The sequence below is a fragment of the Pleurodeles waltl genome, chromosome 9 (genome assembly GCF_031143425.1).
Source record: "Pleurodeles waltl isolate 20211129_DDA chromosome 9, aPleWal1.hap1.20221129, whole genome shotgun sequence".
Classification (NCBI taxonomy): Eukaryota; Metazoa; Chordata; class Amphibia; order Caudata; family Salamandridae; genus Pleurodeles; species Pleurodeles waltl.
Genome location: NC_090448.1, coordinates 936,594,220 through 936,617,735, shown reverse-complemented (window position 1 = coordinate 936,617,735; position 23,516 = coordinate 936,594,220). Strand labels below are relative to the sequence as shown.

The following is a 23,516-nucleotide window of genomic DNA, read 5'->3' as shown; positions in this document are numbered from 1 at the left end:
TTGGAAGTATCGAAGGAGGCAGGGGACCGCCAGCCCCCCCTCCCTCTTGGGGTGATACAGGGCCTGCCGCGATAACCGCGCCGCCGTCCCTTCCCATATAAATCTTAGAACCGCCGTTTGGAGGGTCGCTATCGTTCGCGGTGGGGGGCTCCAGCGGGAGAGCCTGAAAAAAATAAAGTATACGTGGTAGTATGGTCATCTTCACTGCCGCAACCCTGCCCAGCCAGGACAATTTAAGTTTCCCCCATGTCTCTAAGTCGAGCTGCACCTCCCGGGTTAGTTTCGCATAGTTCAACGTCGCTAGGTGGGCGACTGTGGAGCCCAGCTCGATCCCCAAGTATGGGAGCCCGAGGAGGACCATGTAAACTGGAATCGGGCCTTCAGGTCCCTTTCATGCTCCGCACTTATAAACTTACCTATAGCCTGCGATTTAAGCATGTTCATTCGGAGACCCGTCCAAATTCTTCTAAAACACCCATTAGCGCCAGTAGTGAGGTCATAGGCTCCGCCAGAGTAAGGATGACGTTGTCCATGTATAGCGATATGAGATGTTCATCCCCCCCAAACTTCACACCCGTGATCTGAGGGTTGTCCCGGAGCCTCTGCGCCATAGGCTCCACGTAGAGCGCGAACAGGAGGGGCGAAAGCGGACACCCCTGCCTGGTCCCTCTTTGGACGGCGAATGCCAAAGAAAGTGTCCCATTAACTCGAACCGCCGCCAGAGGCGTTTGATAAATGCAGCAAATCCATGCCATGAAGCCCGAACCCAGTCCGAAGCGTTCAAGCACCTTGAACAGGTATGGCCAGTAAACCCTATTGAACGCCTTTCAGCGTCAATAGATAGGAAGAGCACCGCCCTACGAGAGCGTTCGGTTTTATCCAAGAGGTGAAGCAGTCGCTTGGTATTATTGCTACACTGTCTATGCGGTATAAATCCCACTTGGTCGGGATCCACAAGCCCCGGCATGTAATAGTTGAGGCGGTGTGTCAAAATGCCAGTGAATAATTTGGCATCAATATTCAGGAGGGAGATCGGCCTGTACGAGGTGCATCCCTCGGGATCCTTCCCCGGTTTCGGGATAACCACGATAGTAGCGTCTAACATACTAGGCGTAAGAGAGCCCGTTTGACAAAGGAGTTAAAAAGTCACACAGGAACGGGAACAAGTTCCACACAGAAGGATTTATTAAAAAGCGCAGAGAAACCATTGGGGCCAGGTGACTTCCCGATCTGCAGCCGAGCGATCGCTGATATAACCTCCTCTGCCCTTATAGGTTGATCTAACGTGGTTGCCTGTCTCACAGACAAAGGAGTGATTGCTATGTCCTCTAAGAAGGATTCTGGAGTTAAGGTACCAGGCTCTTCAGCCCTGTATAGATTTCGATAGAATTCCGCAAAAGCCTGCGCTATTTGGTCGCTCGTGCGCGCTTCTGCTCCAGAAGGGGAGCGCACCATTTTTATCATTGACGCTGCACGCTGCGCTCTCAACCTATGTGCCAGTTGCTTCCCGCACTTGTTACTTCCTACATAGTAATTTTGTTTGAGGCGGACTACCGCATACTCTGCCCTGTCCCAGTCCAACCTCCTCAGCTGCTTTCGCACCTTTCCGAGCTCTCGCCATATTCTAGGAGCACCGGTGTGTTTATGTGAGCGCTCTAACACCCTCACTCGCTGCTCTAGGTCCCCCCTGAGTCGACTCCTTGCCTTATTGTCCCTGGAAGAAAGCGACATCACCTCGCCCCTCAAGACAGCCTTCAGTGCCTCCAACAGTGTTGCAATGCTTATTGTCCCATCATCGTTAAAGCTAAGATAATCTGTTATTGCCCTTCGGTTCGCCTCTACCGTTGCACCGTTCTGAAGCATTGAGTCCCTAAATCGCCATCCCGCTGCACTGACCCTCTCCATGTCCATGTGGATCTCAACTGTAACCGGGGCATGATCTGACAGGGCCCGCGGCTCAATCGCTGAGTCTCTAACCCTGGGGAGAAGCTCCCGGGATGCCAGAAAAAGGTCCAACCTAGCGTATGTTTTGGTTGCTGATGAGTAAAAGGAGTAGTCCCTCAACGAGGGGTGCGCACTTCTCCACACATCCACCAGACCACACTCACTCAACCACTGCTGCCCTGCATCCGACAAAGACCCCGTCTGCCCATACTGATGGCCTGAGCGATCCAGGTCCCCGTCCATCACCAAATTAAAATCGCCCCCCAGCAATACAACACCATCAGGGGATTGGAGCAGCGGAGTCAAAGACTGTCTCAGGAAGGTTTCTTGTTGGGAATTAGGTGCGTATAGGGAAGCGATCGTGAAGGAAAAACCCCCCAGTCTAAGCCTCATGGCCAAAAGCCTCCCTGGAACCTCGTGCAATTTTGATATCACTTCCCCCGGAAATGAGCGTGATAAAAGTATCGCCACCCCTGCATGCTTTGATGGTAGCGAGGACCAGAACTGCCTGGGGAACCACTTAGAGCGCATACGGTAGGTATCTTTAAAGACAAGGTGCGTCTCCTGCAAGAGACATACATGACTCCCGGATCTCTCTAAAGCTGATAGGATGGCTACTCTCTTAGTAGGGTTATTGAGCCCCCTATCATTTAAACTTATACATTTAATGGTCATAGCCTATGATGAGGAGAGCAAGCAGAAGAGGCAGGAGCACAACAGAGGACTACCCCCTACATTAATATCTAGACCACCTAGAACACTCAGGCCTGAGGGTGTCTCCACAAACAGCCAGCATCGCAGGGAAACCCAACAACAGACAACTAATAAGCACAACAGGTGCATAGAACACAGAAGTCCTCGGTCGTCCATCCTCGCGAGGTGCAGTCTCCACGGGGCAATATATCCAACCATGTCAGGTAACCAGGTCCATTGCCCCCGCCACCTCGACCCTCATCAACGATCAGCATGTTGTTAGCAATGCGGCCAATAGCAATCCCGGGTGCCCCCGGGTGTCCACACTAGGCTGAAGTTCCGGCTGCCACACTGTTCAAGGTGGCTTCTCTCTCCGATCTCAGCTCCGAGGCCGTCGGGCGCTGCAGCTTCCTTTTCTTCTCTTTTCTCTGCCAACGAGGAGGGCCCCCCGCCGGCAGAACCGCCCCCTCGCTCGCCTCCCGTCCTATATCCTCCAGACCCAGGACGCAGCTAGCTTCCAGGACGGATTTCACCTGCCGGAGCTGCTCCTCCCAGCGGAAGACCAAGCGGAACGGATGGCCCCAGGAATAGGACACATTGTGCGCTCTCAAGTGATCTGTGATCGGTCTGAACTCTCTCCGCCTCTGTAAAGTACGCAGTTCATGCCCTTGAAAGAGTACACTCTGGAGGTTGCGTGCCCACTGTAGAATCTTTTCTTTAAGGACAAAATTGTGGAGACAGGCTAAAATGTCTGGGGGGCGGTCTACAGGGCCCCCGGCGCGCCTAACTCGATGTACCCGGTCCAGGACTACCTCCCGTGTCTCGTCTGTGCCAAGCAGGGAGCGAAACAGGTCCACCACGTAGCCCCCAATGTCCTCTTTTTCAGCACCACCCGGGGCCCCTCTAATGCGAATATTTTGTCACCTCGAGCGATTTTCCAAGTCCTCGACCGCCATCTGGAGGAGGTCCTGCTGCTTTCGGAGGCGGACTACCTCCTGTTGCAGGCCCGCCACCTCTTCACCGCGAGGGATCTCACTGTCCTCTAGCTGTGATACACGTTCACTCAAGGAGGTAACCTCTCCTCGTAGCTCCTTCACCTCCTGTGAGATGTCCCTACGCAGCTCTTGGATATCGCCCCGGAGCGACTCAAACAGGGAGGTCAGAAAGCCCTTCGTAACGGGAGAACTCTCCTCTGGATCTGTCTCCACCCGACACTCCAAGGCCCTCGTCTCAGGTAAGTCCTCCGCCACAGTCCCAGATGTCAGGCGCGCCCCTGCCAGCATGTCCCTCACTGAGCGCTCGCGTTTGGATTTTGATGTCGCCATGGCGCGCCAGCCTGGTCACGCCTCACCGGTTCAATCCCGCAGGGCCTCCAGGGTTTCCGTCTGAGGCCAATCAGAATATGCCGCCCTGTCCGGGACCGCGCCCAGGTCCAACCCCCAGCAGCCACCACTTGCAGCAATCCGCTCCTGGCACCTTTTCACGGGATTGCAGGACCACGCTATTCAAAAGTTCGAATGTTGGAGTGAAGCAGCCCGGAGGCCGGGCAACTGCGCCCCTACCTTCTACTGGAGCCCCGCACTTCACAGGGCCCCACTCCAAGGCACCAGGGTGAGGAGGCCCCGTCTGCAGCCCCCGGTCCGACAGAACATGAGAGAGCGCCCCTCTCCCTCGGGGCGCTCAAGTCTCCAGGCGCCGGGTCCCGCGGCGCAATCTAGCTGTTCTGGGGCCCAGGGTGAGCCCCCAGGCCCTCAATCCCTCGGCGCCACGCTCAGAAGGGCCGCCGGGGAAAGGCCCACCCCGCGGCCCAGGCCGCCTCTCGCCGCTCCGCGGCCCCGCCCCGACACCGGGAGCGGAGCAGCCGGGACCCGGCCGCAGCCGAGCGGCACGAAACACCCGGGGGAGCCTCACAATGCGGGGGGAGCCTCCAGGCTTCCCCCAAATGGGCCGTAAGGCACTTTACTGGGTCGAGGCGTTAGAGCGCTAGCGGGCACGTCTTAGCGCTCCGCCATCTTGGACACGCCCCCCCGCAGGAGCTTTTTAGAAGGCACTCTGGACAATCGTTTGATCACCTAACGTGAAGGGGATCCCGTTGGATATGGGGGCTGGAGACCTCAGGAGGGACGTTTCCGCTATGAGTGAAAATAGTGCCTCCTTTGGTGCACATACGGCGCAGATATTGCTGCACATAAAAGACATAAAGACATCCTTCAAAACTCAAATAGCAGCTGTTGTGGGTAAGGTATGGATTCTGAGAGACGACCATAGGAATTTAACAGACCAGGTCAAAGAGGTGGAGGATCAACTGTGTGGAGACTTGCCACAAATAAAAGACCTTACTAATAAACACTCAGCTATGGAGAAAGAGGTGAAGTTACCGACAAGCACATTGAAGGACACGGAGGGTAGGTCCCAACGGCACAACGTCAGAATGTTAGGTGTGCCAGAGAGGTTGGAGGGCCCAACACCCAACTCTTCGTGGAGAAGTGGTTGGATAGAACTTTATTATAGGGGAACCCCTCCCGGTTCTTCTCTGTGGAACAAATGCACAGGGTCCCATCCTATACACTGTAGCTGGGGGGTGAATCCACACCTGATTACTGTGAGGATGATGAACTTTCGTGACAGAGATATATTTTTCAGGCTGCAAGGAAGCACAATCCTCGGACGATAGAGGGACATGAGGTATACTTGTATCCAGCCCATACAAACCTAGTTTAGCGACAGCGAGGGGCATTTATGCCAGTCAAATGGGTGCTCCACCAGCTGGATCTTAAGTACACACTTCTCTATCCCATGAAACTGCGGGTTCTGCATGAGGGGAAAACACATTTCTTGGCAACAGCACAGGAGGCCTGGTCATGTCTCAAACGACGGGGGCCGTGGTCAGGCCCGCCATCGGGGAAGAGGAACGAAGAATGCTGGAAAATGGCTTCTTCTATGTAGAGAAACAACAAGAACACCACAGCCTCCCTCACCAAAGAACAGATAAAGCAGCACAGGAGAAAACTGTCAATGAGATCCAGCAATGCACCAATGTAATAATAAGTGGAGATCCCACATCTTGGAAGAGGAGGACAGTGGCTCAGAATAGACAGAAAGAGAACCTGAAACAGAGGAAGACCATATGGCCCTGGTGACACCCATGACATCAGAACACTTGGGGTAGGAACGGTCAGGATCCCTGGCAAGGTCTAGGTATGATTGGAACTGGCTCCGGAGCAGGGGACCCTGGGAGACACTGGAACGTTTGCTATTGACATGAGACTGCCTAAGGTAAGGATTTCACAGTGAGCACCCTTGCTTGAGAGGCCGGTGGAGACGCCCCAGTGCTGGTAGCACGTTTGTTTTTAATGTTGCTTTGGGACTTGAACGTGCTATAGTTTGGGGGTGTGGTTAGTTGTATAATCACTACATGGTAAGGTAGAGAGGGGGTAAGCTTAGAGGAAGTTGACGTCACCTCAATACAACATGGGCAGGGGGGGCCTTAGCTGGACCTCTTCTGGTGTCCACGCCCTTTTAGGGAAGGCAGATACACACCCACCATGATACAAATCCAAGCTCTGAGGCTACTAACCTGGAATGTTAATGGACTGGGCAATAAGGTGAAAAGTAGTTTGGTTATCAGGGTCCTTAACAGAAATGAACCAGACACTGTCCATTTGCAGGAGATACACCTCATTGGTGTACAGCACTGTAGTAAGGGGAGGAGTAGGTACAGAGTGGTGGGACATGCTCAATACACCTCGGGCTTGAGAGGGGTGAAGATTCGGCTTAGAAAGACACTTGCGTTCCAAGTGCAACACTCATGGGTAGATACATATGGGTGTTACATGGTAATTGCCAGAGAACACGAGGGGGAAGCAGTGTTTCTGGCCAATGCATAATCGCCCCCCATCAGACTCCAGACCGAAATGCTACAGAAAGGGTAACATTTTACTGGAAGCCCCTGCAGCACTGGTGGTATTAGATACAAATCTAGATAGGATGAGCTCCAGTGTGGAAGCAGAGGCAACAAAAGGGACACTAGAGGGCTTTGTGTAGGCATGAGGGCTGTGTGATATTTGGAGAGCTCTTCATAGCAGAGAGAGAGTGTATTCATTCACTCCGCTGCCCACAATATGCACTGGAGACTCAACTATTTTTTCACCACAGGTGACTTACTCCCTAGATTTCACGAAGATATATACCTAGCATGGGGAATCAGTGATCACCTGCCTTTGAGAGTGATGCTGTAACTAAAATTTTGAAACTAAGGGGAATGTTGAGATTGAAAACATGTTGCCTCTCCAATGAACAGGAGACTAAACACTTAGGAAGGGCATTCAAACACTATTCTGAGGACAAGGATTTAATGCAAAACCTAATTAGGTGAGGTGAACAAGGCCACTACCAGGGGAGTAATCATCACAGGGGGAGATAGGGGACAGGCGGGAGAGACATGCTAGTTTGGCTACCCTAGAGGGGGTATTGACTCAGCCTGAAGAAGGAATATGCGGATACCCCAAACCCCCCAGTAAGATAACCATGGACTTAAAGAAGGCAGAGTATCAGACAATTGCCAGCCATGAGGCCAAAGCAGCCTATCCGGTGAAATAGAAAAGATAGAAAAGAATATATGAAGGGAGAAACAAGACCGGATAATTGCTACAATGGATCGGAAGTAAGGAACAAGGTAGCATGTTCCTTAGAGAATTGAAAGTGGGCTCCAGGGAGATGGTGAGAGGCAAGTGGTAAGATAGGGGAGGAATTTGCCAGACATTTTGAAACATTTTGCAATTCCCACTTGCGGGTCCCTGACCCGGATGTACTAGCTTTTATAAATGATTGCCCATTAGACGGTTAGGTGGGGAACACATGGGAGACTTAGAGGCACAGGAGATATCCTCTGCCATAGGCCTCATGCAATTTGGGAAAGCCCCGGGACTGGACGGGTTCCGGTTGACTGTTTTGGAAATTGCAGAGATGGACTATGACTCATCTACACACGGCCTTCAAGAAGGCATTTCAAGAGAGAGAGCTACCGGACGACATGCGCACGTCGACTGTGGTGCTCACCCTGAAGGCAGCTCATATCCTTACTAAATGTAGATGTCAAGATCCCGACCAAAATTGTAGCCACTAAACTAAGGGCAGTGGTGATGGAGTTCGAACATCCAGACTAGAATAGTTTTATGCCGGGGTGCTTGACCAGGCTGAACCTGAGACGGCTGCATAAGAAACTGGCAGTGGCAGGGATCTCGCCGGTGGGAGGGTGATCTCCTCGTTGGATGCAAATAAGGCCTGCAACTCGGTGGAATGGACATATCTCTTTGGGGTGTTGGCTAAGGTGGGGTTCGGCCACAAATACATCAGGTAGTCAATTTACTTTATGATCAGCCAAAGGCTAGAGTGCGGGTTGATGGTTACACATCGCTGGAATTTTGAGGGAGGAGGGGCACTCATGAAGTGTGTCCACTCTCACCGATGTTGTTCGTCTTGGCAATCAAAGTCTTGGCGGAATGGGTGTGAGTTAATGCACAGGTTTGGGCAGGCCAAGCGGTGACAGAGCAGATAAGCGCATATCACTGTATGCTGGTGATATTCTATTGTATCTGATGATGTCCCAACACTGGACAGGTAATGGGATATCTTTTGAGTGTTTAGGGAGCATTTGGGGTTTGCCGTAAACTAGGACAAGTGTTTGGTATTATAACTAAGTGTCCAGACTCATACTATCAGGCAATCTTAGGACCTCTGCTCAAAAGACTGGAGCAAGATGTGAAACATTGGCAGTCACTGCCCCTTTCATTAATGGGGAAGGTGACAATGTTTAAAATGGTGTCACTCTCCAGGTTCTTGTATGCTCTTCAGAATAGATCACAGCCGGGTTCTTCACCAAGGTGGGTGCACTACTGCGAACACTACTCTGGCCAGAAGAAAGAGACCTCTATAGCTATGAGAGCCCTTCAAAGGTCTAAATATGAGGGCAGCACCCCTTACTGAATGTGAGGAAATACTATGAGGAAGCACGGATGAGTGTAGAAAATTAGTGGGTGCATGCTGACTAGGCTGACCCTGCATTTTGGCTAGCCAGAACAGGAATGGGGGATAAGAGTTACTTTCACACGCTGTACAAGAGCAGGTTGTGTCCCCATGCCTGTCCAGCAAAGAGGACTGTGGTGGATATCTGGAGGAGACTGACCAGAGAAATGGGATGGGGACAGGATCTGACCACCAAAGACCACTGAGGGAGGGCTCCAGATTGCGACACGTTGTGGCTCTGCTGCAGTTTTGGGGATGGGATGATATCGACCTTTCTACACTGGCATATGTGAGGGATTAGAACAAGATGGTTCTCTTTGACTTCCTGAAAAAGGAGTATCGGACGTCAAAGACGCAATGGCTGCACCATGGCCAACTGAGACACGACCTGAGGGAATGTGTGTCTCTCGAAGAAGAGACACAAGAAGACTCCCGCTGGAAAGTAGACTCCTAGATGGGAGGGTCAAAAGGAATCTAATTTCATTGACATATGGGACGGTGATGACAAACACACAAATTCCTCTGTTGAAATTGCGGGCTACATGGGAACAGGACCTAAGGAAGCTAATTGAGAATGACTGGCGGGAGGCTTTGGAGTTTTCAGCGATAATGGCAATAAAGGCAAGTTTCCTCCTTATCAGACTAAAGATACTGCACTGGACCTACTGCACATGCAGTCTGCTACGTAGAATAGACAGCGTGGGAGATGTGGATTGCCTTAGGGGCTGTGGAATAGAAGGCACTTTTTTTACACACACTCTGGAGCTGTCCCCAAATACAAGCCTTTTGAAAAGAGGTTGGAAGTTCTTGGGGGAAGCAACTGGGCTACCCCTAGAGCTACAGCCACAACTTGTGCAGGTAGGTATATGGTACCCAACAGATCATTCCCGCTATCAGAAACTATTAGTAAATTTGGGTTACATGGTGGCAAAATGAGACATTGCTCAGAAATAGGGCTATGGTACTTCCCCTAGACATCAGACATGAGAGCTTGGCATGGAGTATTGTAAAAAATGGAAAAGGAAATTTGCAAAGGAAGAGGGTGTCTGAGGAAATTTGATAAAATAAGGGGAAGATGGGACATGAAAGAGGGATGAGAGAAGAGTGAAGGTGGGCACGCGTATCCAATACTAGTAGAGGGGATGGCAAACACTTGATTCAATTGCTTCCACGCGTAAAGAATGGGAATGCAGGAAGGGCCATTGAGATACAGAAGTCAGAGAGCGCTGATGTGGACTTTGCCTCTGACGTTCCGCTATGTACAGGCTTTGGGACGATACAGGGTGGTTGAGGGATGTTGTGTTTTGAATGTTTAACATGCTTGTTGTTCTGTCTAAAATAATAAAGTACATCTTAAAAAAAAAAAAAGAATAGGGCAGGGTCTTCGATGGGATGGGACACGTTGCAAATGATAAGAAGAAAGGTTTAGTAATGAAGGAAGAGTGGCAGGGGCAGAGCCCTTCCATAATAAGGCAATGAGAAAGTAGCCAGCACTTGCTGCAAAAAATACTCAAGGGGGATGAATACAGGGTGTGTTCAAATGAGCGACTGATGTGTTAAACTTCTTGGAGGTAAAGTAGTGGCAGGAGAGGGCAACACATTTGAGAAGATGCCAGGTATGCCGTTCTCCTAAATATCTATGCAAATGATGCACACTTTGGACATCTTCTAAATTGTGTGTGATGTTTGAGAGTGAGTTAACACCAAATTTTGTGTATGAAATGTAAGAAGGTTAGTCACTGTGAGGAAATGACTCCTTGGGCACACTTTTTGCTGCCATAATTTGTTGTCCTGGTAGACTGCTATTGCCTTACAAATTGCCTTGTGGTTTATATTTTATGTTCTCTACAGGACTGACACTTGATATAAATATTCCAGTGAGCATTGGTGAACTGGAACCACCTTTAGCTTTCAGCAAGAGATTTCATTAGTGTTGCAAAACCCTACCATTGAGAATTGTACATAACAAAAATGTTGTTACGTTCTTTGGGAAGTAAGCACAGGATTGATAGTAGGATGACTTCCCTTGTTCCCAAGAGGCACAGTGCCACAGCTGTCTACGAGGAGTCCTGCAACTTTAGTCTCCTTAAACCATGCAGCCGAGTTCCTGACAGAAATACCTGTGGGGAACAAGGGTGTTAACCACATATTCGTTATCCAATTTCTAACCACATAGCCAGACAGAAATCTAAACAGTGTAATCAGTATTGAGATACTGTTGTGAGGATCTCACAGAGTGTTGTGGCATATCTTTACCCCTCCTGTGCATGCAGATAAGCAGGCAGATATATTAACCAAGTGAGTGATTTAAAATAACACATGCAGAATGCCACTCAATCAATGGTTTCTAGTAAACAAAGAAACATGCAGTAAGGAGTGGTTTGCTGATAGTAAAGCATGTTACTTACTTTTCTAGTACATCTGGTGCATGTGAGAGTAGCATCACTGCAAAACCCAGCTGATTAGCTGTAGTGTCCTGGCCTAAGAAAATTGGAATAAATATTAACCTCAAGAACTGGCAGAAAAACTGTTGCATCACAAAGATCACATATTGCGTAACTCTGCTTGTTGATAGAATAGATTTTAGGTTGTGTTTCCTCTACTGGCATAGGGTTCAACTGTGAGTGTTAACACTAGAAAAAAAACTTGCAGGCCCTAGTGCTATTTAAATCACCTTAAGTTGAAGAATATCAATGTTCCAACAGCTCCCATATAGTGAATAGCAATTGGTGCTGGCTTAAGTCTTGGACAAGTAACTAATTCAAAAGAGGACCTCCCTTTTTCTTGATAGGTCAGCTTTGCTGCCTTAAACAACATAAAAAGGCAAACAGTGCAAGTCAATATGAACCACCATAATATGCTTGAAACACAAACTTGCTGTTGTGTGGGTGCAGCCAAGATACACAAACTAAAGGTGCTGGTTGGGCCCTATGGAGTGATCTGCTTAAATGTCAGTAGACAATCACAACATATTGAAATAAAGGTATCAGCAGATGGTTTTAGAAGGGTGGTGGGTGATGGAGTAACATCAAAGACAACAAGAGCCTTTTCAGAGTTGAGACTGATTTTTCTCTGGACCTCTAAGCCTGCATTGTTCACAACTACAAATCATTATGTTTTTGAGATAATAAATAATAGGCAGGATCCATCACTATTTGCAACCATTCAGTAGCAATAATCATGAACACATTGAGAAATGGGAACAGGATAACTTCATATCCTGCAGGGAATGACAAAATGGCAATTTTGTTTCTGAATAAGTGTAATTAAACCACTATGTTAATGGAATAACCACTGGCTAGCTCCAAAGGTTGGCAAAACACAAGGACTCCCTCTACACTAATACTACTAATAGTTTATCTGCAAAATCAACACTTGTGAGGAAGAAATACCTCCCAAATCCCTAAAAGATTGATGCCTGGCTTACTCTGCTGAAAAAAGAAACATGTATTGTAGGTGTGGAATGTGTGCAAGGTCCACCGGGTCCACCTTTTTCTAGCATTTACTCTCTGATTTCCCTCACCTTCCCTCCAGTAAGGAAATGATCCTTTAGGTAGCTATGTATATACCACTCAATCACATTCACTTTCATTTCTAGCTGTATGGATGGGTCTTACCCTACTTGCTCATCCAGTGAGTTCTAGAGAAGAACAACTGATATGCTAAAGGGGTGTTAACTGTCTTCTTCAAGCAGCATATAGCCTTCAATGTGCTAAGCAGGTGCTCCACTGAACCTGTACTAAGCTACAAGGCCCCAGTGATGATACAGATTTCAACTTCGAAGAAGTCTTGTACATGGATTGGAAGAAGCTAGCCATTGCCTTTATCACCTGAACAACTTGTGCCACTACAGATCATATGTGTCAGTTAATAGAAGTGTGTTGGGACTGGGAGGTCCTCTGCATGATTAGAGAGCAAGCACTCCTGCCTTGAGTTACACTTAGACAAAATCTATGATGCATGGTTGACCTTTTTGTCCTCTGTACACCAGACAATCATGCATGAATGCTGAGCATTCTTTTTCGATAGTGACATTGAAACCCACTGTGGGCGTCTGTGGTCTGCAGGGGAGAACCAAGCATGATTACTTGAGACTGGAAGCTTACTTGTGCATACTAGTAGCAAAGCAACCTACTGGTGTTGCCATGGTAAACGTTTGCAGAGCCTCATTTAAGTGGGTTCTTCATCACATTCAGCATAAATAAGGAGTGTAGGGATCATGCTTGACTGTGGGCCCAGTGCAATCTTTCTTGGATTTAAACTACGAATATGTTTGCAAAAGGGGGGAGGAGGTAGCCTGCCAGAAAAGGGGGGTGTATTGCTTGCAATTGTGTACCCTTTGCGTGGGAGAAATGGAGACAGATGTTTTAAAAAAAAAGCTAGGCTAAGGCTTTGCCATGCCTTTTGCCCTCCCTTAACAGTATCCCCAATTATGCATGATTAAAGGGGGTGGGGAGTTAGACATAGCAGTCTCTTTAGAAGTACAAGGTCAGATTTGTGTCAAGGCATCCCCTTTGTTGTCCTTGTGATGTAATTCCAGATTAGATGAGAAGTGCAAGAAGCAAAGGATGTCCTCTCCCTTTGTGCTATGTTTTGTGTCTTGAAGAAGATGGCTTCCAAAACTACTCCTTCTTATATGCCGTAACTCAAAGACAAAGAGTGTTTGGCTTGGCTAATGATGGATACATGAAATATTTCATGGTGGCGGATGGGTGTCAAAATTAAGATTAGGAATACACAGTTCCTGTTCGGAATACTAATATAAAAGAGGGACTGAAGTAAGCAGTCATTGCTTCAGCACTTCAAGCTGAACACTGGAGACACTCCCCCACAGGGTAGTGGGGGAACCACTGAGGACCATGGATGGTACACCAGATAGGCAGCAAAAGGAGTTCATGTCTTGGACTGGGACCTGCCTTACTGGCAAAGAGAGTGGCAATGAGGGTGTGGCTACCAAAGGAGTTTGCCAAGGTGGAGGAGCTGCTCAGAAGGATATGGCTGAACATGCCTGTTAGCGACAAATGAGCTGCTGTGTATTGAGGAGAGCCAGTGCTGCTACAGCCCGAGAGGAGTTCTGGACCCCTCACTATAAGTGCACATCCCTGGTCACCCATACTGGACCTTGAGGTACTCCTCAGCTCCTTCTCTGGCGCAGGAATAATCTGCAGGGTTGCCAGCTTGAATTTCTAGGAGGGACCTGAATTGGGCAATCTGACTTTCACCTGTTACAGGTCGTGACTGAGGCCTGAGGCATGCTGCGCCAAAGCAAGACTTAACCAGATCTCTCAGCTGTAGCCTGAAACTAGATTGTGCAAGGCAATGGCAAGTGCGCCTGTGAACTATGAGCCCTACTGTTATATGCGCCAGGGATCCTAGAGCACAGACTCTTAGGTCAACTTTTAACCACCAATGGGCCCTCGATACCTTATTCAAAAACTTGTGGACAGACCAGAATCTTTCTCTGAGCAAGGTCTTTCTAGCCTGTGAAGTCAAGACCTATGGTTGCTCTCCAGAAGCAACTGCAACCATATTTTTGGGGATTAAACAACGGGGCCCAAAGACTGAGCTTTGAGTCTGAAGCAGCTGCACAAGTTGAAGGTAAGACAGCTCCACCATTAGCAGGGACTGGAATCTAAACAATGCTAGAGACCCCTTTCTAATCAAGCAGTAGATGATGGGAGATAGACGGACCTCTGGATCACTTAAGCACACAAAAGCTGCTCATCAGATCACAAGTGAGGCTGCAACTGTTTAGATTTCCCTGAGAATTGCTGCTGCCATAGAATTGATCAGAACTGTGTTGCATTCCATATTATATCTTTGTGTAGTAATAAGTGGTAGTCTAATAAAATAGGTTTACTTTATAAGTACGAAAAATTGACTCATTATTGAATGATTATTGAATGTTGTTTTACACAATGTTGAGTTCTGAGTCTTCAACATCACACCACTTCCAAGAGTAGGCCTTGGGCCGCTCGCCTTGCTTACCTGAGAGTCAACAGCTAGACAGCTGTACTTTATATCCACTTTTCAGGACACCTGAAGGCCAGCCCCAGGATGAAAGATGTAAAAGAAGTGAATCACCTTGATTGAGACCTGGGAACCACTCAGCTTCCTGTCATTACCGAACCATATCTGACTACTTGCATTCTGATTCATGTAGATAACCTATGGCAACCTTAAACATAATGTGTATGTGTTGATTGGAGAATGTTTTACCCATACATGACTCCTAAAAGCTCAACAAACTGTAGATCCATCTAAAGAATATAAGATATGATTTAGAATTTGAACAGAGAGTGTACAATGTTCAAGTGCTTGGTAACACCCAGATGCTTGTTAATACCTTAGAATATAAACTTGAAGCAGAATGCTGCAAAAAGGAAATATTTATTAAAGTATGGTAACTGGGGCATGTTGTTTGTAAATTTTAATGCAACATGTGACCCTGAGTCTCTCTAAAATGGGATTGGCACTGTGTTCAATAGTGAAACAGTTGAAACAGAAATGAATCATTCACATATATTAGGTTTCCTAAGTGAACAAATAGTCAACAAGGGGCTAGTTTTCAATCTCACGTTCATAGTCGTGTCATCTCCCTAAAGAGCTGTGGACTGTGTTTTTAGTTTATACTATTGGAAGGTTCGTCCCTCACTGAGAAGTATCTCTCAGGCACCAGATTAGATCAAGAAAATCTCAAATTCTCCTTGTTAGGTATCAAGTGGAAACAGCAGCATACATCAATGAACCTTAAAGAAACCACTGTACTCCTCAGGAAAGGAGTAAAGCGACCTTTCCACATCTTCTGTAAAACGTTTTCCACCATAGTACTCTGAAGGCACAACATCAGATGGATAAGGTTCAAACAGCATGGAGCACTGGAGGGGAATGAACATGAATTTTAAGCACCAGACAAGCAAGCTATGCATAGTAATGATGACAATTATGCACATGAGGAGTTAGCTGGAGTGCTTAGTGTGAATGATGATGCACCAGATCATAGGCCAAGGAAAAGAAATGTATCTTTAGGAACTTGAAAAAGTCTCCAAGGCGCAGTTTAGAAGGTTGGGCACTGCCCCTTTCCCACTTTCAAGAATTTCCAATAATCCCCTTACATCTTCTCATCACTTCTGTTTTTCAGAGCCTGTAGTATCTCTCTCTAAGGAGGGCACGATGGACCAATATCCTCTCAGTCACAGTCAGTTACTGCATTTTCTGATCTGAAACATCACAGACTCATGTCAGTAGTAACACTCTTCCGAGACACAGCAGCCAGGAGAAAGACTGTCATCCAACACTCTCCTCTGGCTTTTCCTCAGCTGAAAGGGTGATTCATTTATCACCCTATATGTTCAATTGTTATGTACTGTTTTGACCCTAACAAAATGATTGTTATTGCATTAATGTTTCTAGAATTGTAATGTTTGCACTGTGTTCTCTGCATCCATTTCTCCCAAAGGAAATCTCACTATCAAACAGACCATAGTAGGGACTGCATGTAAAATTTAGCTGACATAGAAGACATATTCCTAAACAAATACATTGACATCAGTCCACCTGTTCATCTTGACTCTGCTGAATGAGAACACACAGAACTTACAAGTAAAAACGATATATATATATACATATACACACACACAGATATATTTTTTCACTGAAAAAACAAAGGTTACAGGGATATTATAGTTAGGTTGACGTTTTACCCATACAAAACCATAGAAATGTAGCAGTTATAGTTATGCTTATAGTGATACTTATGTTAAGAAACTATGGGCCTGATTCTAAGCTTGGCGGGCGGCGGGAGCCACCCGCCAAGCGGGAACCGCCAGAAGACCGTCCCGCGGTCAAAAGACCGCGGCGGTCATTCTGAGTTTCCCACTGGGCTGGCGGGCAACCGCCAAAAGTCCGCCCGCCAGCCCAGTGGGAAACACCCTTCCCACGAGGAAGCCGGCTCCGAATGGAGCCGGCGGAGTGGGAAGGTGCGACGGGTGCAGTTGCACCCATCGCGAATTTCAGTGTCTGCAAAGCAGACACTGAAATTCTTTGTGGGGCCCTCTTACGGGGGCCCCACGACACCCCATACCGCCATCCTGTTCCTGGCGGGCGAACCGCCAGGAACAGGATGGCGGTATGGGGTGTCAGAATCCCCATGGCGGATTCCCATGGGCAGCGGAAAGTCGGCGGTACACCGCCGGCTTTCCGCTTCTGGCCGCGGCTGTACCGCCGCGGTCAGAATGCCCGGTGGAGCACCGCCAGCCTGTTGGCGGTGCTACCGCCGACCCCGGCCCTGGCGGTATTTACCGCCAGGGTCAGAATGACCCCCTATATCTCATTGCCTAAAGTTACTTTCCGCCACAAGTTATAGTTTCTTCAGATACGTATAACTATAAATATAACTAAAACTGCTGAATTTCTATGGTTTTGTATGGGTAAAACGTCAACCTACCTGCAACATCCCTGTAACCTTTGTTTTTTTCAGTGCATTTCTATGTTTTTTGTAACACACACATAAATATTTCTGTCAGGTTGCAGCCAGCCAATCAGGGCCTAGCTGTTCCACTGGATTCGAGGAGGATCTCCTGTAGATTCAAGGAGGATTCGAGGATCCACTGATTGGCTGAAAAACAATGGGCAATTTGCGCGTGCCAAAATAGCTGTCCCTAAGGGACCCCTCCATGTGTCCTATGGGGTCAGGGTCAGACCCGGTGCCTCCATTTGGGTGGAGGAGCGTTGCCCCCCCCCGCCAGCAGCAACCGCTGCAAATCCTTTTACATGGAAAGGATAATAAAACCTGTTTATTAACCTTTCCACGTTAAAGGGGCAGGGCATTGGGTGTGACGAGCTGAGGGGAGTGCATTGTGTACTCCCCTCAGAGCACATGTGTGTTTGGCCGGCTGTCTCAGGCGGGCCAAACATACATGCGCACAGGGCTCTTCCAGCCCAGCAACATGGTTACTGGGCTGGAGAGAGCCTGCACAGGCTACGAGTCTGCCTGGGAGCGACCTGGCTGGGCGCTCACCAGCCAATCCTGACGCTGCTCTGAGCAGCATCAGGTTTGAGTGCAGAGCAGGCTGGGAGCCTGTGCCTGCAGCAGTGACAGGAGAGGAGCGGAGCGGGAGCAAATCAGGTAAGTAATTTTTTGTACATTTTTTTATTAATTTTCTCCCATGCCCCTCCCCACCCTCGCCCCCGCGCCACCGCTCCACCTCGACAAAGCCATGTGAACTGCTTCTGGTCAGAGTACCTATATCCTGACCTCATATATATTTTTACACAGTTTTTCCCAACCCCAAGGCAATGCAAGAAACAAAATGGCAACTGCAAATTTTCTGTCAGGTTGCGGCCAGCCAATCAGAGCCTTGCTTTTCCTTCAAATCCATTGAGGATTCAAGGAGAATCTGCGTCCCTGTATGAACAAATTTGATTTTCATTTACTAACTAGAAAACTACTGAATGGCATTACACCAAAGCACAAGAAGGGTGATTTCGGGACCAAGAACTAGCTTTCTTCTAAATTTGGTGTACATCCGTCCAGCGATTTAGGCTGTAGTCGTGTTCAAAATCCCTTTGGAAATTAACACAGAGAAACGTGTTTTGGGACCCTCACTTTTTCTCACCCCACTTGATGGATCACCCAAAACTTTCCAGACAGCAGCAAAAGTGAGCATTACATTTTTTGGGAAAATTTTATGAAGGCTTTTCTACCAACGCCATAGATTTAGGCAAGTCAAAAAATCTTTTTTCAGTGGAAACTAGGTCCTAACTATAGCTACCTATTGGCAACCGCCAGTAGGTTATACTATCCTGCATGGACATGCTATTCAGTCAGTTTCAGTATTTATTTTACTTAATTCATTTCAAGAAATTGTAATCTCTATATTATGTTTTTCTTTACCTTTTGTACCTTAACTCTTTTGGGATCATTTATATGTATTGCAGTTATTAAGCTAATTCAATTGGTAGTACATATATTATATATTTTCTTTTACCTTGCACATTTACTTAATTTACAGATATACTTATGTGCATTACTTTTGATTTAACAGCCCTGAAGAAGCGCTTTGTCGTGAAACACGTGTTGACTGTGGCTGCTTTAAGGTTGACTTGTGCTGAGATTAAGATTGAAGAGACATTCCTGACTGGAAAGATAATAAGGGTTTTGGAAGCGGTCTGCATGTGAGAAGTTGTGTCATTCTCAGATCATATTGAAGATAGATATACATATATATATATATATATATATATATATATATATATATATATATATATGGAAAATGTCACTTACCCAGTGTACATCTGTTCGTGGCATGTTCCACTGCAGATTCACATGCTGTGCATATACTTCTGCCATCTAGTGTTGGGCTCAGAGTGTTACAAGTTGTTTTTCTTCGAAGAAGTGTTTTCGAGTCACGGGATCGAGTGACTCCTCCTCTTCAGTTCCATTGTGCATGGGCATCGACTCCATGTTAGATTGTTTTCCCGCAGAGGGTAAGGTAGGAGTTTCAGAGTAAAAAGAAAAGAAATCTCCATGCTAATGGAATGTTAAATATGTATATCTCTACATCAGTACAAATGTCGTTAACTTAAATGACTACAGGCTGCCGGGGAGGTGGGAGGGTGCATGTGAATCTGCAGCGGAACATGCCACAAACAGATGTACACTGGATAAGTGACATTTTCCGTTCAATGGCATGTGTAGCTGCAGATACACATGCTGTGCATAGATTACAAAGCAGTTAGTCCTCCAATAAAAGCGGTGGTTAACCTGTAGGGGTTGAAGTTGTTTGAAATAATGTTCTGAGTACAGCTTGACCTACTGTGGCTTGCTGTGTTGCTAAAACATCTACACAGTACTGTTTAGTAAATGTATGTGGTGTTGGCCAAGTAGCTGCTTTACATATTTCAGCCATTGGTATGTTTCCTAAAAAGGCCATTGTAGCACCTTTCTTTCTTGTGGAATGTGCTTTAGGAGTAACTAAGCATTGTCTTTTGGCTTTAACGTTGCATATTTGGATGCATCTTACTATCTATCTTGCTAATCCTTGTTTTGAAATGGGGTTACCTGTATGAGGTTTTTGAAAGGCTACAAACAACTGTTTAGTTTTTCTGAATGGTTTTGTTCTATCTATATAGTACATTAGTGCTCTTTTAATGTCTAATGCGTGTAGAGCTCTTTCTGCCACAGAATCTGGCTGTGGGAAGAAGACTGGCAGTTCCACAGTTTGATTAATCTGAAAAGGTTATACTACTTTTGGAGGAAATTAGGGGTTAGTTCGTAGTACAACCTTATGTTTGTGCACTTGTATGAACGGTTCTTCAATAGTGAAAGCTTGAATTTCACTGACTCTTCGCATTGATGTAATTGCAACTAGGAAGGCAACCTTTGATGTTAAGAATTGCATTTGACATGAGTGCATAGGTTCAAATGGTGGGCCCATAAGTCGCATAAGAACTATGTTTAAATTCCAAGAAGAAACCGGAGGTGTCCTGGGTGGAATGATGCATTTTAAGCCTTCCATCAAGGCCTTAATAACAGGAACTCTAAATAAAGAGCTGTGCTGTATATTTTGCAAATATGCTGAAAGTGCAGTAAGATGTATTTTAATGGAAGAGAATGCTAAATTAGATTTTTGTAAATGAAGTAAATAGCATACAATATCTTGTATTAATGCTGTAAGAGGGGCAATATCTTTAGATTGACAGTATTATACAAATATTTTCCATTTGTTGGCATACCACTGTCTAGTAGTGGGTTTTCTTGCTTGCTTAATCACGTCCATACATTCTCTTGGTAGTTGTAAATACCCAAACTCTATGACCTCAGGAGCCAAAGCGCCAGATTGAGTGTGTTGGGATTTGGGTGTCTGATCTGCCCTTTGTTTTGTGTCAACAGGTCTGGTCTGTTTGGGAGTTTGGAGTGTGGTACTACTGATAGGTCTAATAATGTTGTGTACCACGGTTGACGGGCCCACGTGGGTGCTATGAGTATCATATTGAGTGTGTTTTGATGCAATTTGTTGACTACAAATGGAATGAGTGGGAGAGGGGGAAAAGTGTAAGCAAATATCCCTGACCAATTGATCCATAGAGCATTGACCTTGGATAGGGGATGTGGGTGTCTGGATGCAAAGTTTTGGAATTTTGCATTTTCGCTTGTGGAGAACAGATCTATGTTTGGTGTTCCCCATTGTTGAAAGTATTTTTGAAGTACTTGAGGGTGAATCTCCCACTTGTGTGTTTGTTGATGATTTCTGCTGAGAACATCTGCGAGTTGGTTGTGTATCCCTGGAATGTATTGTGCTACCAGGTGAATTTGGTTGTGTATTGCCTATTTCCACATTTTGTGAGCTAGGAGGGAGAGTTGGGACGAATGTGTCCCTCCTTGCTTGTTTAGGTAATACATGGTGGTCATGTTGTCTGTTTTGATCAGGACATTCTTCTGAGTGAGAAGAGGCTGAAAAGCTTTGAATGCTAGGAAGACAGCTAACAACTCTAAGTGATTTATGTGTAGCTGTTTGTGTTGGGCATCCCATTGTCCTTGGATGTTGTGATTGTTGAGGTAAGCTCCCCAGCCAATCATTGATGCATCTGTTGTAATTATGGTCTAAGGCAGAGGGTCTTGAAATGGCCACCCTTTGTTTAGATTTGTGGAATTCCACCACTGAAGGGACATGTATGTTTGGTGGTCTATCAACACTAGATCTTGAAGTTGACCGTGTGCCTGTGACCATTGTTGTGCAAGGCACTGTTGTAAGGGCCGCAGGTTTAGTCTTGCATGTGGAACGATTGCAATACATGATGCCATCATCCCTAACATTTTCATGACAAATCTAACAGTGTACTGTTGACCAGTCTGTATCTGTGCGATTATATTTTGGAATGCTTGTATTCTTTGCGTATTTGGACTTGCTAGCGCTTTTCGAGTATTTAGTATTGCACCTAAATACTGTTGTATTTGCGCAGATTGTAGTTGCGACTTCTGGTAATTTATGGAGAACCCTAGCATGTGCAGGGTTTGTATTATGTAATGCGCAGGGTTTTGACACTGCGTATGACTGCTTGATTTTATTGGCCAATTGTCTAGATATGGAAAGACATGTATATGTTGTCTTATTAGATATGCTGCGACTACCGCTAGGCACTTTGTGAATACCCTTGGAGCTGTTGTTATTCCAAAGGGTAACACTTTGAACTGATAGTCCTTTCCTTGAATGTCAAACCTAAGATATTTTCTGTGCCCCGGATGGATGGGTAAGTGAAAATACACATCCTTGAGGTCTAATGTTGCCATGAAATCGTGTTTTTGAAGTAGTGGGATAACATCCTGCAGAGTTACCATGTGAAAGTGTTCTGACAGGATGTAAAGGTTGAGGGTCCTGAGATCTAATATTGGTCTTTGGGTGCCATCCTTTTTGGGAATCAGGAGGTATAGTGAGTAAACTCCCGTCCCTACTTGATTTTGTGGCACAGGTTCTATTGCTTGTTTGAGTAATAGAAATTTGACTTCTTCCTGTAACAGACTGATGTGTTCTGTGGAAAATTTGTGTGGTTTTGGTGGAATGGTTGAGGGAGTTTGTATCAATTCTAGATAATAACCATTGCGGATAATTGACAGTACCCAATTGTCTGTGGTAATGTTTTGCCAATTGGTGTGGAACTTTTGTAGTCTTCCTCCCACAGGGGAGGTGTGGAGTGGAAGGGGATGAAACAATTCACTGTTTAGTGTGCTGTGAGGTTTGTTTAGAAGTTTGATATATGTGCCCTTAAAACCACATCGTTGGTATTGAGGTTGGTAGGCTGGTTTTGCCTGCCATGTGGATGCCTCTGCTGTTTGAGCTCCAAATCCCCCTCTAAACTGAGGTTTTTCTAAAGCATCCCCTTTATGGTGTGGTGTATAGTGCACCCATAGCGTTTGCAATGTCTGAATCCTTACGCAATTTTTCAATTGCAGTGTCCACTTCTGGGCCAAAAAGTTGTTTTTTATTGAACGGCATATTCAACACCGCTTGTTGGATTTCTGGTTTGAAACCCGAGGACCTGAGCCATGCATGCCTTCTTATTCTTACAGCAGTGTTCACACTACTGGCAGCTGTGTCTGCTGCATCTAGGGCTGACCTAATCTGATTATTAGTGATGGCTTGCCCTTCCTCCACTATTTGCTGTGCCTTTTTTTTATGTTCCTTGGGGAGGTGCTGAATTATGTCTCGCATCTCATCCCAATGGGCCCTATCATATCTAGCCAACAGCGCCTGTGAGTTGGCTATCCTCCAATGATTGGCTGCCTGGGATGCAACTCTCTTGCCTGCAGCATCAAATGTCCTACTCTCTTTGTCTGGTGGGGGTGCATCACCTGATGACTGTGACTTTGCCCTCTTTCTGGCAGAGCTTACTACTACTGAGTCTGAAGGGAGTTGTTGAGTTATGTAGACAGGATCAGAGGGAGGTGCCTTGTATTTCTTCTCTATCCTGGAAGTAATTATACTTGCTTTAACTGGCTCGCTAAGTATTTGATCAGCGTGTTTTAGCATGCCGGGGAGCATAGGGAGCGACTGCTATGTTCAGTGTGCATGGTGACACTCTGGTATGCTGCAGCCCTAGCTAAAACCTGATTGTACCCTGTACTATCCTCAGGTGTTGAAGGCTTAGAGGGATAGCAGTCTGTGTCGTTGTCGGGAATGAGATCTGGATCATAAGGATCTCATGGGTCTACATTGTCTTGTTGCGAGTCAAACAAATGTTATGGTGACTGCATTGGTGTAGGACTGGTAGGAGGAGAGATATGCAGGTGTGAAGAGTGAGGAGGAGAAAATTGAGGAGGTGGGGGTCTCTCCTTTGGCTTTGACACTTTAGCTGGA

The 23,516-nt window shown here is 46.6% G+C and overlaps 1 protein-coding gene across 1 annotated transcript in view; it reads right to left on the bottom strand.

Moving 5' to 3' along the window:
* LOC138260124 (cholesterol 24-hydroxylase-like) overlaps positions 1-23,516 on the bottom strand; it is a 237,165-nt gene that overhangs the window by 59,455 nt on the left and 154,194 nt on the right. Inside the window, exon 10 of the mRNA XM_069208299.1 lies at positions 11,070-11,142. Within this exon, the coding sequence (XP_069064400.1) occupies positions 11,070-11,142 (73 nt within the window). The remainder of the gene's footprint in view (positions 1-11,069; positions 11,143-23,516) is intronic.